This window comes from Giraffa tippelskirchi, chromosome 10 (assembly GCF_054371585.1).
Source record: "Giraffa tippelskirchi isolate mGirTip1 chromosome 10, T2T-mGirTip1v1.2.pri, whole genome shotgun sequence".
Classification (NCBI taxonomy): Eukaryota; Metazoa; Chordata; class Mammalia; order Artiodactyla; family Giraffidae; genus Giraffa; species Giraffa tippelskirchi.
Genome location: NC_137284.1, coordinates 36,080,639 through 36,101,074, shown reverse-complemented (window position 1 = coordinate 36,101,074; position 20,436 = coordinate 36,080,639). Strand labels below are relative to the sequence as shown.

The following is a 20,436-nucleotide window of genomic DNA, read 5'->3' as shown; positions in this document are numbered from 1 at the left end:
GACTATCGAAGGTAATATACTTTAGAACTTACAGAAGTGATTGGGTATGAGTAAAAAACGTGATATATGTACTGAATAAAAAAAAAGCAATATGACTGAAATGACTGAGCCACCTAAACCCTCCAAAGTATATCAGTATTCCTATTTTAAAGAGTAAGGAATAAATATATGACATTTACTCTCTCATGACATTTAGTTTCACTGAATTTATGCACACTGATGCTCTAAGAATTGGTTAAAACTAAGATTGATTAGCATTAGGAACAGGAAGCTACTGACATTTTATTCAAGAATAATAATTGTATTCAATAATTGTTACTTGACTCCAGTAACAATCATGAAAAAGCGAAAGTGTTAGTTGCTCAGTCGTGCCTGATTTTTTGTGACCCGATGTACTATAGCCCACCAGGCTCCTCTGTCCATGGAATTCTTCAGGCAAGAATACTGGAGTGGATAGCCATTCCCTTCTCCAAGGGATCTTCCTCACTCGGAGATCCAAGCCAGGTCTCTTTCATTGCAAGTGGATTCTTTACCATCTGAGCCTTGGGGTCATGTTTACTCTTTTGTTTCCCTGAAACAACTGTCAATGATCTTTCCCACTCTGAGCCTTTATTCTAGCTCTTCGTCTTCAGGAATGCCCCCTACCTATCTTCAAGTCCAAATTATACCCTAACTTCAAGCTGTAGCCAAGTGCTAAATCTTCTATGAAGCTGCCCTAATTTTCCTAGTTGATGTAATTTTTCTTTTTCATTGTTTTATAAATAGTTTATACCAGCTCTTTTATGACACCTACCCTTTTTTAACTTGTGTTTTTGTTATTTGTGCCCGTGTATCATCCTTTCAATTAAACTCTAAGCTCTTTAAAAACAAAATCAACATCTGATATATCCATTTGCCCATAATACAATGAAAAAATGTAGTGCATGGGAGATGCTTGATATGCTTCTTGGATCAGTAAATGAATGAATGCATGATTCCAAGAGTGTTTTTCATGTAGAGTTTCTACATGCAGACTGTGGATTCTCTACCCTTTGGCCAAAGAGTAAGGAAAGAAGAATCTTTTAAAAGATGCTGCTTAAATGAAAAACGCAGGAAGGAATCTGATGAACAATAGGTAGAAGTCGTCCAAGGCAGGACAGAAGACCCAGAGATTGAGGTCTGGAGTAATGATGAATATTTGTTCAAGGTATTCAGACAGGATATTTTGGAGGATAACTTAGAAAACAACTTTTATTTTCCTGTCGTTTGATTGGAAATACAAATACCTGCTAGTGAAGAAATACTTTTTGGGAGTTGCGGGCTGGCTGACAGTGCATGAGGAAGAAGCATGTGGCTGGGGCAGATGGGAGAGTATAAGGGCAGCAGTGAAGGCAGAGGAGGGCCTGTGGGTGTGAGCTGAACAGAATAACACCATGAATGGGGAAAAGAGAAGGCTGCTTGAATTGACACTGAAAAACAAATTGTCTAATGGCAGTAGCCTTATGGTGTGTACTCATGAAATATTAAGGAAAAACAACCTCCTTGCAAATTAGCCCAGGTAGAAATTTTGAAAGATCAGTTTTACCTGCAATTCCTTCAGTTCAAAATTGAAAAATAAATGAGATAAGAGGCAAACTTTGCCTTTGAGACTCTCACACAGCAAGGTCATTAGTATGAACTCACCCACCATCACCAGGGCAAATGCAGGAAATCTAGGTAACCCAAATCATGCAGCTCTTCCAAAAATAATACAGCAAAAATCCTTCATTTATGTTATCACACTGTTTTCTACAATTTGTACCTTGTTTTACACTCCTTGGATTTTCTAGGTCAATTAAAAGCGCAAGTTACTCATCATGCTATGTATTGCCCTCAGCTTACCCCTTACTCCTAAAAATACATGAATAGATATCCCCATTGTTGGCTGTGTAATTAGTCCTGAGAACATAAATTCCTTTGGAACTTCAAAATGCTAAGTACCTTACAAGGTGCATTATCCCTTGCCTCAATGATCCCACAGCCTAAGGGCTAGTGGAGCCTCACCTTACCTTGTGGGCTCCTGTCTTAAGGGAAGGAACATTCAAAATATGTTGCTATATTCTGTTGTTCAGTTTTTACTTAGGTTCAACTTACACCTTTTGTTAGACTTCCCAGGTGGCTCAGTGGTAAAAAGAACCTGCCTGCCAAAGCAGGAAATGCGGATTCGATCCTTGGATCAGGAAGATCCCCTGGAGAAAAGAATGGCTACCCACTCCATTATTATTGCCTGGAAAATCCCATGGAGAGAGGATCCTGGGGGGCTATAGTCCGGGGGAGTGTCGCAAAAAGTTGGACACAACTGAATGGTTGAGCCTGCCTGCATACCTTTTTGCTAAAGTGTGCAAGCAACTTCTTTTGAATTAACATATTCCAGTGATGTGTAGCCCACTTTCAAGTCCGTGGAATATTTGAAGGTTCGCTTTTCCTGGCATTATTTATGTAAATTCTACCTAGAAGAAGAACTAAATGTGCCTTTTACCTAACATATGAAACAACAGAAAGGTCTTCTAATTACTCTTGGATTTTAAGATAAATTATTGACTCCTGTTGTACTCAAAGATTTTCTAGCTAGTTTTTAGAAATAACCCTAGATAAATAACTGCAGTTAATAAAGGCAGTAATACCCTATAGATGAAAAATATATCACATCTAGATCATAGCTAAACTGAGAAGAACATTGGACATATTAAATGACACTGTGAGAAGGCATATATTTCACACAGAGCAGACAAGTGTAGACACCTGCCTCTGCGTGTGTGTGTGTGCGTGTGTGTGTGTATGTGTGTGTGTGTGTGTGTGTGTGTGTGTGTGTGTAACCCACTCCCTTCAATTTTACTACTTTTCACAAGCTATTCAAATTCTACCTCCAGGGCCTGCCACCCAAATCTTCTGGTGGAAATATTTTTTTTACATTTCTCTCCCTCCTACTTCTTTCCCCCCACACACTTATGGTATGTGCAGTTTCGCCAGATCCGTGTAAAGACAGGGCAACACTGATGGGATTGCTTTTCACAAGTGTGGGAACGAAAATCCTTCCCAATGAAAACATCTGTCTCTGTTCAAGTCATGCCCAGTTATCCCCCAAAAGAAATGTTCTGATTAACTTTTTTTTTTAAGTCTTAAGATAGCAGTTTGTGTAGCAGATCTAATTAAGAAGTTTATGTAACAGATCTGCAGGGTTTTTTTTTTTTTTTTCTTCCTTCTTCAACTGGGTTCTTTGAGCTCAGTTTGAGTGTTACTAGCTTTCGCCATGCAGCGGCCAAGTGCTTCTCGGGCTGAAAATTATCAGCTTCTGTGGGATACTATTGCTTCCTTAAAACAATGTGAACAAGCTATGCAACATGCATTTATTCCGGTAAGGGACATTTCCTTTTATTTTCTTAGAGACTCTTTCACTTTTCTGCTATTTCTTCCTTTAAGCTATAGATAAAATGCATATATTCTATGCATTTAAAGATGTGGTATCTTCTCTGTAGTTCTTGTTTTGAGAAAAATATGCCTGTTTTTGCTCTGTGAGAAATCTGAATTATTAAAGGGTTAAATATTGATCGGTGAGAAAGAGTAAACAATGGTCCAGGCAAACTTACCTACTGAAGATAGTAGTTTCTAATAGTAACATGTGGTAGAGAAAGGGCACAAGATTGATATTCTTCATGTTAACATTTGAAATAGTATACAGTGTGTATTCCCTGGCTGATTCCCCCCAAAGCACTTAGCATGGCTTGAATATCTTTTGCAGTGGGTTTGATACTTAGATAAGGAAGCCAAAAGTTAGTTTTATATTCTGATTCTTTGCTTAGCCAAGTAGAATCTACCATAAAGCCTCTCCCTGAAAAGTGTGATTGTTCCTTTAGGAAAGTAGTGATGCTCTACTTAGAGATTTGTAAAAATGGTTTAGAAATTTGTATTTTGGAAGTGCATAGATATATAAAGTCAATTAATAAGTGAGTCAGTGTCATTGTGTTTTCTACTGCAGATGTAATGTTTGAGCTTATAATGATCAAACCAGAAGAACAGGCTGGCTACATTTGATAGGCTGAGGTGGGGTGAATGGGACTTGCAAGAAGAATATAAAAATATGTGATTCTTTAAGTAGATGTTTTTTGAAGGATTGAGATAATCTATTAAAAATAAGAGAACATTCTTAAAAATCAAGACCTGCAAACAGTTATTTGGAATTTCTTAAGAAAAACATTATTTATAGCAGAAAGAGTTGGATTCAGTCTTCTTTGAAATTCGAGTTGTCTTCAACTGTCTCAAGTTAGATTTCATTATATTTTTCTCAGTAACTGAGGAATCACCTGTTTCAAAGATTTAAAGTTCTTCTCATTGAATACTATTTTCTGGTTGGATCTCTGTAAGTTTATCTTAAATGTCGAGGACATAAAACATAATTTTTGCAAGGGTTTAAACCATTCTTGGTGGGAAGCTTTCTAAATCAGATTAAGTTATAATTATTCTAGTTTGAACTGGAATCTGCTGTGTAAAGTTTGCTTCTCCTATCTTTATTAAACTTCCTCCTTTGTTTTATCATGAAGGTTATGATACCCGTGGTGAAGCCCAGGTGTCTCCTCCTTTGTAGAGCTTTCTCTGGCTAGACAGAACTATTTTCTATCTCAATTCCTTGCAGGCACATCCAATCTATCACCCAAATTATTTAAATGTATTTTCTTTTCTGTCTCTCTAATTATATTGCAACTTCTTGGAGTTAAGGAGAAAAGAAAAATAAATTCGAAAAAGGAAGCGATATTTGTTGGTTTTTTGTTTTGTTTTGTTTTCAAGTATCAAACTCCTTGAATATAGGCTGCATCTATTTGCAAGGTCTACCAAAGTCCTTAGCACAACAGAGTGCTTGGTGAGCATGGGCGGAATGAATGAAAACAACTGAATGTCTCCAATTCCATCATTTCTAGTTACTACATGGCAGTTTTCATCACCAGCTTTGTCTATACTGACTTCATAAAATTATTTCTATTCAAATCCATCTGGAGATAACAATAAACCTTGACTAAAGCATTGCAGTGGCTGTGATCATGGCAGTGGTAATGTGTTAGTGCAGAAGATAGACCTTTCTGGGGAAAAATAGACTTGGTTTCAGTTACTATAGTCCATGGGCTACTCTTCTTCCATTCTTGTGTCTGGGTCCCCATATTAGGCATTTACATAGCCATATTCAAGTTTTATTCATATTTTCTTCATTTTGACTGTTCTAAATCTTTTTCCAAAGATATTAGGAATTTGCCAATCTCTCAGCTCTTCTCAGATTGCTTCCAAGTCTTGCATTAAATGTATCTTTATGTCATCATAATTTTATAAGGACTACTTTTAGAAAACATAGCCATTATTAAAATATTACTACCAGTTGAAAATAATTCTGTTTAAACTGGACCTCAATTTATTTACTTTTAGAATATATAATTTAGATCTCAGGAAAGAGCTTCATTTATTCCATAGTTTATGTACTTTTTAAACCCAGTGATACATATTTCACACACACACACACTTACACACATATACATAACTGAGTATGTGACATTCTTGGATAATGATACCCTTCATTTTTTTAGAATATCCAGATATATTCTTAAACTACACACCTTCACAATGATGCGTTAAGCATATTAAGGGAATTAAAAACTATATTGACATAATTATCTTCTTTAAAATAAATTTGTGCCCTTTTAAAATAAAACACTAAGAGATGAATGATATTTAGAAAGTGTAGACACACTTTGATGTAGCTGATCTTAGAAGCACTGACCTGAAATCTTCACAAGCTGTCCGTGCATCTCCTGTAAATGTGGATTACTAACACAGCATTAGAATACGGGGCCCCTGGCTCATCTGGGTCATCTTTCACACTCACAATAAGCCATAGATCACAAGCAGTTTTTCAGTCAGTGCAGTTGTGTACTAATAATAAACCTAACATAAAATCTCAAGTTATAATATAATCTTCCCAAGAGAACCTCCATGTGCAGCCTAAAATACACATTGGAGAGAGGAAACACAGGATAAAGACCTAAAAGTATACTCCAAATTGTTTGTCTCACCATCACTTTGGCAGAGAGACTGCCGTACCCCTTGCCCAACTGGCGCTTGACTGTGTTTTGCTGAAATGTACAAAATTGGTTTTCCCTGTGCTGCTAGCCACCATGTTTGTTTTTGGTCTAATGGGAAGGTCATGCAGCTTGCCACGCATTGGTTGAAATACTAAAATGATTAAATCAACAGAACCCCTGATGGTACTTATATGGAATTCTGCCCACCAGGAATTTTCAAATGGACCTTGTTGAGTGCCTTAAGTACCCATGAATTGCCGTAAGAATTAAGGGGTGCCAAGCTTCATGGATCTCAGTTGGGTTATGAAGATCAAACAGAATTTGATAATGGAAGAGGGCACTCCAAGTAGAAAGGAATAGTAAAGATATTTACTAATTGTGTAAACATGGTTCATTTTCCATCTGATCTTTCATTCAACCAGTATTTACCATATACATTTTATGTATCAGAAATTATGTAATATGCCAGGGCATATAGCAATAAATAGCACAAGTTCAAACCCTACCTTGAGGGCATTTAGATTCAAGTGGATAAGACAAACATTAAATGAACAATTACATATATATCTGTACCACACACTTGAATACTATCTTGTGAGAGTTGTTCATAGTATTTGTCACATTGTAATTTAATATTGCACATATGCATACACAGATATATGTAATATACATCTATTATCAAAATAGTATAGCAATTATAGATATTTTGCAAAGCCACTACAAGCTAAACAAATAAATCATTCTTTGCCACATATCTTGTAGTCTTAAAATGCATATTAATTTCTTTAGCAAACAATTAGTACATCCTGTCTGACACATCCTGGACTTGGTACTTTAGTATAAAAGCAATAGTGTATACTGAGCACCTATTGTGTGTCACGTGCTGTTCTAAGTTCTTCACATATATTTCAGCCAATTCTGTCAACAACTCGCTCATGTGGGCACTATCATTTCCGCTTCACAAAATTTACAGAGGTTAAGTAACTTCCTCGTGATCACATAGCTAATAAATGGAAAGGCCGGGACTTGAAACTAGTTATCTGGCTCCAGAGCCCTTTTTTTTTTTTAATAGGTTCACTAGAATAAGGAGAAAACCACTGAAACCAAAACAACTGCAGCATAGGATGCTAAAAGCCAGAATCAAGGGATATACAAACCACAGTAAATGCAGTAAGGTGGAAGTGACCCATTTGCTTGGATGGAGAACAAAGATGACCGAGGAAGAATAAAGAGAGGAGAGAGGTCTTGAGATGGTTTTAAAATAGTGGTTTATCAGGTGAAGGAAGTCAGTGAGGCTGCCACAGTAGGTGCAAAGGCACTGAGGCATGAAAGAATAGTATGGAGTGAAGTATATTCATCAATTTTCCTCGAGTCCTCATCTTCCTCTTTGAGCATTCAGAAATATCAAGAACAACAAAGACGAAAGATGGGTCATTTATTTAAGGTAAGAATCCTATAGATAAATCAGAAAAAGAAGAATGGAATAGTTATGGAGCCACAAAGTGAAGTTCCATCTTTCAAGACAACTCACATTTCCATCCATGAGGCTTGCCTCACACAATGTAACCAGATGATGTACCTTCTCCCTCATTATTTCAACCCTGATTAACACTCCTTAAAGATAAATAAGAGTAAGAAACCTACATCCATACTGTTTTAATCTACACTTTCTTGTTTCATCACCACAATACCAACATCAAGTGGCCCTAATATTATTATCTACATTTTAGAGGATCAGTACCTTGTTTAAAAATCATATAGATGCTATGACCATGAAAGAAACCAGGCCTTCAAACCCTAATTCCATCTGCCTTTTCCCTTCACCACCATTGTGGTTCTTTGCCTGTATCTCTTGTGATTTTTCTCTGTTTGATATGATAAGCATTCGAAGGATTTCTCTTGTTTTCATATGACACAGTAAACTCTTTGCAGAGCAAAACTATGTGTTTCCTTGGGAGGTAAGTCTGAAAGGTAGAAGGTATATGTGTACATGTAGGACTTCCCTGGTGGCTCAGTCGGTAAAGAATCCACCTTCAATGCAGGAGACTGGGTTCAATTCCTGAGTCTAGAAGATACAGGAAGATCCCCTGAAGAAGAAAATGGCAATCCACTCCCATATTCTTGCCTGGGAAATCCCATGTACAGAGGAGCCTGGTGGGCTACAGTTCATGGGGTCACAAGAGTCAAATATGACTTAGCGAGTAAACCACTACCATGGCAGATTCATTTTATTGTCCAGTAGAAGCTAACACAACATTGAAAAGCAGCTCTACACCAATAAAACTTTTTTAAAAAAGAAAACAAACAAAAAACCACATGTGTTTCCTCTGCCTACATTCTACAGTCCTAAGTACACTGCCTTAAATATGATGTTTGCTAAACAAACCTGTATGTACTGGTTAATACTTAAAATGTAAGAACTTAGGCAGCAGTGAGATGATAATGAGGAAATAATCCTTCTTGTCTCAAACATCCTTGAAACCTGTCAGTTCCGCTCCATCATCGCTTTCACAGACCCTGCCTCCAGCCCCTGGATGTTGAATTTAAACCATCATAAGCTTAGGTCAGCTCTAAATAGGATTTGTTCAGTGATGAGTTTCAGTCCTAGTTCACGGTGTTCCAAGTGTGTTTTGTCCTTTCCGGATTCTAAATATTACTTGACTCATCATTCTCAATCATGTCGGATTTCTTTTTCTATTTTATTCCTCTTAGCCTTGCTTTGCACTTGTGTCTAGTAACACCCCAGTTTTTAGTCTGATTCCTTCCGAAGAATATGAACAAGGCTATTAATGGAATTTCTATCAGTAAAGGAATAAAGATGACACTTAATCTATAGAGATGTTCAACCTAAAAGGGACCAAAAAAACTATGTCTGAAGCGACCTGGATAATTGCAACAGCCTGGGTCTGAATGAATGTTTGCAGATTCCTGGTAAAATGGAAAGGAATTGTCACTTTTGTTTTTGAACAAAAGGCAAAATCTTGCTATCTTGTTATCTTCCTCTTGCATGCAGTTTGCATTTTCTTTGACTGCTAGTCTTGTGATTTCTGTGCATAGGCATCTGGAGTCTATGAAAAATTAACACCAGGTGCAGGATGCCTGGTCTTTGTTTCAATATTGCTCATTGTAAAATGTTTGTGTTGACTCATCAGAATGGGGTATTAGCACAGATATATGTTATGGCATCCTCTGCCACTCCCACTTTCCTCACCTACTCGGTAAACTGCAAAATAGGGCCCCAAACATTTTTTGTTACAGAACACAAAAGCAGACAGTTGTTTAGAGTTAATAATAGCACTCTTCCTCCAAGTAACAAAAAAAAAAAAATTCACACATCAAGCACTGAAAACCTTTAATGAACTCATAGTAGAAAAGACTGTACTGTACTCTTTTTTTTTCATTTTTTTTATTAAAGGGTGATTGCTTTACAGAATTTGTTTTTTGTCAAACCTCATCATGAATCAGCCATAGGTATACATATACTCCCTCCCTTTTGAACCTCCCTCCCATCTCCTTCCCCATCCCACCCTTCTAGGTTGATACAGAGCCCCTGTTTGACTTTCCTGAGTCATACAGCAAATCCCTGTTGGCTATCTATTTTACATATGGTAGTGTAAGTTTCCATGTTACTCTTTTCATACATCTCACCCTCCCCTTCCCTCTCCCCAGGTCCATAAGTCTATTCTCTATGTCTGTTTCTCCATTGCTCCCCTGTAAATAAATTCTTCAGTAGCATTTTTATAGATTCTGTATATGTGCATTAGAATACAATATTTATCTTTCTCTTTCTGACTTCACTCTGCATAATAGGCTCTAGGTTCATCCACCTCATCAGAAGTGACTCAAACACGTTCCTTATTCCATTGTGTGTATGTACCACATCTTTATCTATTCATCTGTCGATGGACATCTAGGTTGCTTCCATGTTCTAGTTATATGCCTAGCAGTGAGATTTCTGGGTCATATGGTGGTTTTATTCCTAGTTTTTTAAGGAATCACCATACCGTCTTCCACAGTGGCTGTATCAATTTACATTCCCACCAACAGTGCAAGAGCATTCCCTTTTCTCCACACCCTCTCCAGAACTTATTGTTTGTAGACTTTTTGACGAGGACCATTCTGACTGGTGTGAGGTTATATCTCATTGTGGTTTTGATTTGCATTTCTCTAATAATGAGCTATGTTGAGAATCTTTTCATGTGTTTGTTAGCCATCTGTATGTCTTTGAAGAAATGTCTTTCAGATCTTGTTCCCACTTTTTGATGGGGTTGTTTGTTTTGGGGCATTGAGTTGTATGAACTGCTTGTATATTTTGGAAATTAATCCTTTGCCAGTTGTTTCATTTGCTATTATTTTCTCCCATTCTGAGGGCTGTCTTTTTACCTTGATTATAGTTTCCTTTGCTGTGCAAAAGGTTTTTAGTTTAATCAGGTCCTACTTGTTTACTTTTGTTTTTATTTCCATTGTTCTAGGAGATTGGTCATAGAGGATCTTGCTTTGATTTATGTCATCGAGTGTTCTGCCTAGTTTTTCTCTAAGAGTTGTCTTAAATGTAGGCCTTTAATCCATTTTAAGTTTATCTTTGTGTATGGTGTTAGAAAGTATTCTAATTTCATTCTTTTACACGTAGCTGTCCAGTTTTCCCAGCACCATTTCTTTGCCCCATTTTATATTCTTGCCTCCTTTGTCAAAAATAAGGTACCCATAGGTGCATGGGTTTATTTCTGGGATTTCTATCTTGTTCCATTGGTCTATATTCTGTTTTTGTGCCAGTACCATGCTGTCTTGATGACTGTAGCTTTGTAGTATAATCTGAAGTCAAGAAGATTGATTCCTCCAGCTCCATTCTTCTTTCTCAAGAGTGCTTTAGCTATTCAGGGTCTTTTGTGTTTCCATATGAACTGTGAAATATTTTGTTCTAGTTCTGTGAAAAATGCCTTTGGTAATTTGATAGGGATCACATTGAATCTGTTGCATTTGGTAGTATAGTCATTTTCACAATATTGATTCTTCCTATCCAGGAACATGGAATATCTCTCTATCTGTTTATGTCATCTTTTATTTCTTTCATCAGTGTCTTATAATTTTCTGTGTACATTTCTTATGTCTCCTTAGGTAAGTTTATTCCTAGATATTTAATTCTTTCTGTTGCAGTGGTGAATGGGATTGATTCCTTAATTGCTCTTTCTGATTTTTCATTGTTAGTATATAAAAATGCAAGTGATTTCTGTGTATTGATTTTGTATCCTGCAACTTTGCTAAATTCACTGATTAGCTCTAGTAACTTTCTGATACTATCTTTAGGGTTTTCTATGTACAGAATCATGTCATCTACAAACAATGAGAGCTTTACTTCTTCTTTTCTTATCTGGATTCCTTTTATTTCTTTTTCTTCTCAGATTGCTGAAGCTAGGACTTCCAGAACTATGTTGAATAATAGTGGTGAAAGTGGACACCATTGTCTTATTCCTGATCTTAGGGGGAATGCTTTCAGTTTTTCAACTGAAATTGAGAATTGAAAATAATGTTTGCTGTAGGCTTATCATATATGACCTTTACTATGTTGAGGTAGGTTGCTTCTTTGCCCATTTTTTGAAGAGTTTTAATCATAAATGGGTGCTGAATTTTGTCAAAGGCTTTTTCTGCATCTATTGAGATTATCATATGGTTTTTATCTTTCAATTTGTTAATATGGTGTATCACATTGATTGATTTGCATATATTGAAGAATCCTTGCATTTCTGGAATAAACCCAGCTTGATCATAGTGTATGAGCTTTTTGATGTGTTGCTGAATTCTGTTTGCTAAAATTTTGTTGAGGGTTTTTGCATCTATGTTCATCAGTGATATTGGTCTGTAGTTTTCTTTTTGTGTGTTGTCTTTGTGTGGTTTTGGTATCAGGGCAATGGTGGCCTCGTAAAATGAGTTTGGAAGTGTTCCTTCCTCTGCAATTTTTTGAAAGAGTTTTAGAAGGATAGGCATTAGCTCTTCTCTAAATGTTTGATAGAATTCTCCTGTGAAGCCTCTGGTCCTGGGCTTTTGTTTTTGGGGAGATTTTGGTCGCAGCTTCAATTTCAGTGCTTGTAATTGGGTTGTTCATAATTTCTATTTCTTCCTGGTTCAGTCTTGGAAGATTGAACTTTTCTAAAAATCTGTCCATTTCTTCCAGGTTATCCATTTTATTGCTGTATAGTTGTTCATAATAGTCTCTTATAATCCTTTGTATTTCTGCATTGTAGAAAAGACTGTACTTTTTTAAGCTTCATTTAGATATTTTTATTTAGCAGGAACATGCCTAAGAACAATAGAGTTTGTAGTTTTTATTTTGTATGCTGCTGCTGCTAAGTTGCTTCAGTTGTGCCCGACTCTGTGCGACCCCATAGACGGCAGTCCACCAGGCTCCGCCGTCCCTGGGATTCTCCAGGCAAGAACACTGGAGTGGGTTGCCATTTCCTTCTCCAATGCATGAAAGTGAAAAGTGAAAGTGAACTCACTCAGTCGTGTCCGACTCGTAGCGACCCCATGGACTGCAGCCTACCAGGCTCCTCTGTCCATAGGATTTTCCAGGCAAGAGTACTGGAGTGGGGTGTCATTGCCTTCTCTATACAATTATTTTGTATAGAAACCAGAAAATATACTGTACTAATGTTTTTACTATTGCTACCACTGAGACAACCACTACACTCATTTCTGCCTTATATTTTCCTTATCTTTGTCTATCTTATTTCAGCTCTCAAAGCAGTGTAAACTAGATTTTTTCTCATTACTACTTTGCAAGGTAAGGAAGGCAGATTTTAACATCCCATGTTATTTATAAGGGGCTTGGATGGCTTCCCTAGTGGCTCAGACAGTAAATTGTCTGCCTACAATGTGGGAGACCCAGGTTCGATACCTGGGTTGGGAAGATCCTCTGGAGAAGGAAATGGCAACCCACTCTAGTACTCTTGCCTGGAAAATCCCATGGATGGAGGAGCCTGGTAGGCTATAGTCCATGGGGTCGCAAAGAGTCGAACATGACTGAGCGAATTCACTTTTCACTTTCCCGGTTGGCGCTAGTGGTAAGGAACCTGCCTGCCAGCACAGGAGATATAAAAGACATGGGTTCAATTCCTGGGTCAGGAAGATCTCCTGGAGAAGGGCACAGCAAACTACACCAGTATTCTTACCTGTTTAGCCCATGGACAGAGGGGCCTGAAAGGCTGCTGTCCATCGGGTCGCACAGAGTTGGACACAACTGAAGTGATTTCACACGCACATGCACGTCCTTTATAAGAAAACTGAAGTGGCCGGGATCAGAAGTGGTTAAGTAGTAAAACATAACCTAGTAGGGCCAGACTGTCATTCTAGTGCACTTTTGCTCAGATTCAGAGTTTTAACTACTTAAAAAATCTAGGTCTGAAACCTGTCTCTAACACTTGCTGTCTTGGGGAAAATGCTTAACTTCTCTCTACCTCAGTTTCATCCTCTCTAAAATTAGATATTATACAGATCTTTTTTAAGTTTGTGATTTAAATGAAATAATGTGAATTAAACCCTTAGTACAATGGCTAAACAAAGAAAGTGCCCAGTAAGTGTTGTCATTATTAATATTGCAAATTTTTAATATTAGCCCAACTGTATCCTTTTACAGTTTGCAGAGGGTTTTTTGGTTTGTTTGTTTTGCATAGTTTTTAATCTTTGATCCCATTTGCTTCTTGAAGAAGCACATGAGGTTGACCAAATAATTTCCAATTTCCATTTGTACTTAAACAGAAAGTTTCAGAGAAGTTATTGACTAAGACCATTGTATGAGTGAGAAGAAATGTCTTAAATATTTGTTAGATGACCCAAATCCTAAACCCTTTTTATTACTATTTTACTAATAAAAATGAGGTTAGTATTAAAGTCAGGAATCATCCAATTCTTATTTATAGTTGGGCGTAGCCTTAGAAATAATTTAGGGAGTTAGGTGACCTGATCGAGTTCTGCAGTGGTGCAGCAGTCCCCGCTGGGCCTCATCTGCTGACACCAAGGGCAGGGCTGGGGGCTGTTCTTTCCACAACATAAATGCATTACATGCAAATGATTTTTGTCAAGTTAGAATAGGCAAGGAAGGCTCATGAGATGTCAGGCTATAAACATTATATTTGTAAGGAAGTCATCATTTCCTTTCCAGTTGGTTGGAGAAATCCTTTACAGAACGAACGAAGGTTTCAATGTATCTGAGGTCACAATTCCAGTGGACAGAGTGGTCTAAAAGAACAGAGGAGAGTCAGCCTTGAAAGCATCATTTCACTCTCTTGTGACAGAGTCCCCATGGGCCAGAGAACAGCTTCCTCTCTGCCTTCTTTCCCTTCATTCCATTCTTCTCTCTTATGCCTACCTTCTTTCCTCTAGCCCACAGCAACAGGTAATATTCCTTCATTTTTCCTCTGATACACAGAATGGTGGCATTATCCTAGACCCACAAGGAAGTAAATTGGCAAAGAGAACCCTTGCTTTGCAGAATAACTGAGGGTAAGAAAGCCATTGGAAAACTGAGAAACCCCAATAACATCGGCAGTGCCACTCTAGGAAGCTGAGACAGCTGTGGGGCTAGGAACTGGGTGGCATTTTGGACCTAGAGACCTGTAGGCTCTTGGCTGTGGGACAAAGAGTTCATTGCCTAGTCAATGACAATATACAAACACATCTGCAGAATATATTCTTTGGCACCAGCGAATGTTTAGCCAACCTCTATTTTTCTAGACCCCATTCATTTCGCCTTTGAATCTATTCTTTCCCCTTGTTTTTCTTTACTGAAAATGATTTCAAATAAGACATTAATTTTGAAGAAAAATGGGTAGAAGTGAGATTAATAGATATACAGATGTTTTCAGAATTTAAAATAAGGGAAATTTATCTAAAATGTTGTCTACTCTGTTGCTGCCACAACCCAGCCCAAGTACCATCATTTAAAAGCAGGTTTTGAAACATTTTCCAGACCCAACAGGGACATAGGTACCTTATTTCTTACTAATTGTGAAGCAGTAAACGAAACTCACACTTCCTCTTCATCTTTCTGCCTTATATTTTACCCCCTCTCTCTCATACACACATACACAAATATCATAGATATGAAATATTTTAAGACTTTCTCCATGACTGTTATGTTTTAAGCTTTGAGCATATGATTTACTGTCAAATTATAGTTGGTAGGGGGTAAAAATGAAAACAGACCTTACATGTTAGGAAACCTTAGAGTTAAGGCTTATAGCACATGGAGGAAGGCAAGAATGGAAGAAAGAGCTTGGTGATAATTTTCTGTTTCACTTCAAATCTTTTTGACTTTTTAATATGGCAGATAATAATTTGCCACTAATTGCATGGTCTTGAGGCCAGAAAATGAACTGCTTCATTAAAAAAAAAAAAGAATCCAGTCTCTAAACATGATCATACAAAATATAGATCATAAAAATAATCATAAATAGCTTTTTTGAGGTGCCTCATTTAAGACATACAAAACCTCATCCTTTATCCAGTTAATCAGAAGCTACTTTATATTATTGATCTTTTCCCAATTTGACTTTTGTCTTATTTTTGCATGCCTTTCTTAATGCCATGTCTTCTGACTTTCTTTATCTGAATGATAAAAGCAGAGGTTATCATTATCCAGAAGGGTGACTTGTATAGCATCCTGCCTTCTTTCCAGTATTTCCCAGCAGGTCAAAATTTATGATGAGTGAAATCAGATCCTTGATGAGACAGACTCTTAGAGGTTATCTATTTCACTATTTACTCCTCAAATATAAAAATAAATTTGGAGGCTCACTATATTGCCTTTTCAGCCTGAGTTACAGAATTTCCTGGGTCTAAAACTGAGATCTCCTAATTCCCCATCATCCATCTTTATGCCAGTGACATAATCTCTTGGCTGGATTGTGGTTATTTCCAGAGAGAAAGAGTACCTGATTTTTTTTTCTTTTTCTTTTTTGTTTAACTTTTTATTTTGTATTGGGGTATAGCCCATTAACAATGTTGTGATAGTTTCAAGTGGACAGGGAAGGGACTCAGCCATACACATACATGTATCCATTCTCCCCCAAAATCCCCTCCTATCCAGGCTGCTACATAACATTGAGCAGAGGTCCATGTGTTATATAATAGGTCCTTGTTGGTTATCCATTTTAAATATAGCAGTTTGTGCACATCTATGACTTTTGAGAGCCATGCAGGACCTACCTGAGGTGTCAGGTTGACTCCATTATAAATAATTTAAAACATTTTAACATCAAAAAAAGATGAATATGCAGTAAAATATATTAAAAACTACATGAATTTTTAAAAAGATAAAACATGAGACTTCAAATAAATGCCCAGTTTGAGATGGATTTTTTGGGATATATCTTCACACTTATCTGAAAACTTCGAGGCATTCTTAGGATGCCATTTTACTTTTTTCCACAATGTTTTGCATCCTTAGCTTTTTCACCAGATTCCATGCTTCCTCCCACCTCTCCAATTTCTGGAGTGCACAGTGAGGTAGTAAATTAGAGCAGGGAACATTCCCTTACTCCAGTGGACTCAGAGTCAAAAAGAGTGAGTCTTGGCTCCACTAAGTTTTAAGTCTTGTGTCCTTGGGCAATTTCGTTACAGGTTCATGCCTCACTTCCCCTATCTGTATAATGAGCATAAGTATACCGTGCAACTCAGAGGCTTGTAATGAGAAGTACCAAAGAATGAGTGTAAAGGACCAGCATATGGTAGGCATGGAAGAATCTTTCTGTTTATAACTTTCCTTAATTTACATGCCATGGTTCAGAACAGCATGATCCACAGTGCCTGGCAGCTCCGGACGCTCCCATCAACAGCCCCAGCAGTGTGGCACAGCAGCTTGCCACCAGAGGACAGAGTGCAGTTACCCCTTTCATTGCACTTTCATCTCACAGGTTTCTCATGAATCTTTTATTATTTTTTTCTTTTAATTGGGTTATGGTTGCTTTACAATGTTGTATTGCTTTCTACAGTACAACAAAGTGAATCAGCTCTATGTATACATATACCCTGTCCCTCTTGAACCTCCACCCCACCCCTCTCCATCCCAGCCCTCTAGGTCACCATGGAGCACCGGGCTGAGCTCCCTGTGCTATACCGCAGGTTCCCACTAGCTATCTGTTTTATACATGGTAATGTGTATATGTCCCTCCCAGTATCCCAATTCATCCCCCCAACCCATGCCCCATGTTCACACATCTGTTCTCGACATCTGAGTCTCTGTTCCTGTCCTGCAAATAGTTTCATCTATACCATTTTTCTACATTCCACATATATGCATAAATATTAAATATTTGTTTTTCTCTTTCTGACTTACTTCAGTCTGTATGACAGACTCTAGGTCCATCTACATCTTTACAAATGACCCAATTTTGTTCCTTTTTATGGTTGAGTAATATTTCATTGTGTATATGTACCACATCTTCTTTATCCCTCCATCTATTGATGGACATTTAGGTTGCTTTTCTCTTGTTGCTGTGGTTCTAGTTCCAAAGGTCTTCTTGCCTGGAAGGTTCCATAGACAGAGGAATCTGGTGGGCTATAGTCCATGGGATCACAGAGTTGGACACGACTGAGCACACATGCCAAAAACCCATTAACAAACATCTTTTGAGTATATTGTATGCTAAGCACTGTTAGGAGTGTTGGTGGAAGTGGCTGGTGAAGAAATGAAGTAAGATGAGGGCCCGGCCATCACAACGGTTATAGTTTCATCAAGGAGATTAAAAGTATCACGCATGAGCCACTTAACCATCAACATGTGTAAGAACAGAAAGAAGCGTTCGTTAAGAATGGCAGAAATTGGTGCTTTCACATAACTTCTTTTCTGTTATATTTATAATTTAATGTGAACTGAAGTAGTGCAAATGATGAATGTTTTAAAATTTGGGAGGGGCAGGATGGATAAATTGAGACCTGAAGTGAAGATTGAGGGAACTCTCACAGAGAGTCTGGGACTTTAGATTGTCCTTGCAGGGTGGATGGAGTTTGGTTAGAAAGATAAGAAAGGGGATGGTGATTGCTTCAGGATATGGCGAGGAAGAAAGAAATGTCAACAGTGACCTTGTGGTAGGCATCAACAAGGTGTATGCTTGGAGTAGTTAGAGTTATGGCCCAATGGAAGAAAAGGAGACAACGGAAAGGAGATAAACAGCAATCACTGATTGGTCACCCACTGTGGGCAAGGCCCTGATTCAGGTACTACAGAAGAAGTGGTGATGAACCAAGTATTTGACAGCTTGCTCAGGATTCTGGTACCTGAAATGAAAAGTATAACTGCACTGGGAAGATGATAGCTCTTTGATGGCTTCACAAAATGGAGCAGATGGTATCCACATAGCTCTTTCCAGGAATAACACTGTGTGAGTGAAACAGTGAAATAAGCAGGTATTGTGATTGTGGCATGGGGCACATTGACTAACCCACATCTGAGATTTGAGCTAATGACTCCATTTTTTTGTGCACTCTTCAGAGGGCATTTGCACACACAAATGAAGCAGTTAGACTTGTAAATGCTCAGAGCACATCAGTGGGGTTTATGGCACCATGAATGAATAGTAGGGTACAGCAATGGGGTTCAGAGTCAGAAGACCTAGGTTTGAATGTCAGCTTTTCCCTAGATGTCTGACTTTGGGAAATTCACTCAAGCACTCTGAGGTTCAGTTTACGTATCTGTAGAATTCTACCAGTCCCTCTGGGGCTCTGTGAAGAGTAGATAAAAAGCACAGATAGAAATCTTACCATATTTTCCTGGCACTCAGTGGGCATTGGTCAATGAATGGTAGTTCCCTTTCCTCTGCCTCTGGGAATGAAATGATCTAATGTGCGTGGACACACTTGTTAAATTATGAAACATGATATAGGTAGCCAATCTAATATAATGTCTAGTTCAGTTTGAGTGATATCTACAGACCTAGATTTAGTGAGTCATTTATTTTAACCTTTTATGCTAAGTTCAAAGAGGTATGTGGACAGAGTGTAGGATGGAGGTTTGAAGAGTCTTCATAACTAACAGTGCAAATAATTTTTATCTGTTGCATCAGGTGAGATTGATTCTAGAGCAAACTTATAAAAGAAGGAAAACTCTTTAGTTCTGGGTCTTTACTTTCTGTGCCTCATTCTCCAGACTGGCCCATTTTTCTGTACTTGGGTTAAAGAGGTGCCCCATGCAGCCTAACTAAGACCCTTAGGATATCATTCATTTTTTGCAAAAGATTATACTACCTTGCATTTTTAAGGAGGATCAAGCAGACATGTTATCACTTTAATCCAAAGGGAAGAAATATTTGCAGTGTATTTTTCAAAGATCAGTGAAAGAATTTGTGTTGACTAAAACAGACTTCTGGACACTTACCAGTTTTTAATAGGAAACAGAAGCAAATGTTTTGTAGTGAAGTGTTACCCACTTTGGAACCAGACTGACAGGTTCGACTTTTGACCCTGCTGTTACTGTCCTGATGACCTTGGACAAATTAACACCTATGTGGCTCAATTTTCTGTAAAACGAGGATGTTATTATTTTTAGTATTTAAGAGAGTTTGGGCAAGCAGAGTTGAATCGAGTTCAAGCCAAACATCTATCTGACACTCTTTCTTCTTATTTTCTGAGCCCCTCTGGTGATAAACTAGGTGGATAATCATCTCTGCATTTTATTAAGTGTTGGCGGAGTCGGACACGACTGAGCGACTTCACTTTCACTTTTCACTTTCACGCACTGGAGGAGGAAATGGCAACCCACTCCAGTGTTCTTGCCTGGAAAATCCCAGGGACGGGGGAGCCTGGTGGGCTTCCATCTATGGGGTCACACAGAGTCGGACACGACTGAAGTGACTTAGCAGCAGGGGAGAAGAACCAGGGTCTTAGCTTCCTCCAAAGTTGCTCTCTTGAGACATCCTGCCATGGACATTAACCTGCAGTTATGCCCTGGCTAGCTAAGCCCTGGGCCCTTACATTGCTCAGTCACCCACCCCCTCACCTGTTACTGCCCCAGTGTTCTCACCTTTGAGGGGAGTTGTCCTATGTCGCTGCAGGGTAAGGGCAAACGAGGTGACAGCCCAGAGCCTCTTGGTGTTACTGTTGGTAATGACTCTTCCAGAGAGGCAATGTGAAAAGGAAGAGAAAATCCAGAAAAGCAAAAAACAACCACAGTAATAAATAACATAACCTTTCAGCTATGGAGCACATCTCTTTCACTTCATGTGCGTTATTCCCCCAGCTAACTCCTTAGGAAATAGGTTAACTGGAAAATAGCATTGTCCCATTTTTAAGTGGGGTTTTGAAAGTGATATAGGGACCTAGAAACCCTCAGAGAATTGGGGAATTGAATCTGAGTCAGTATGGTGAG

General features: G+C 38.2%; 1 protein-coding gene across 12 annotated transcripts in view; it reads left to right on the top strand.

The window, feature by feature from the left end:
* Positions 1–20,436, top strand: part of DLG2 (discs large MAGUK scaffold protein 2) — a 2,308,738-nt gene that overhangs the window by 1,426,058 nt on the left and 862,244 nt on the right. For 3 of the 12 annotated variants that reach the window (XM_081536922.1, XM_081536920.1, XM_081536918.1), the window contains exon 1: positions 3,269–3,373. The exons of the other annotated variants lie outside the window; for them this stretch is intronic. In XM_081536922.1, the coding sequence (XP_081393048.1) occupies positions 3,269–3,373 (105 nt within the window). Of the gene's footprint in view, positions 1–3,268; positions 3,374–20,436 lie in introns of those variants that run through there. 12 annotated transcript variants of the gene reach the window in all.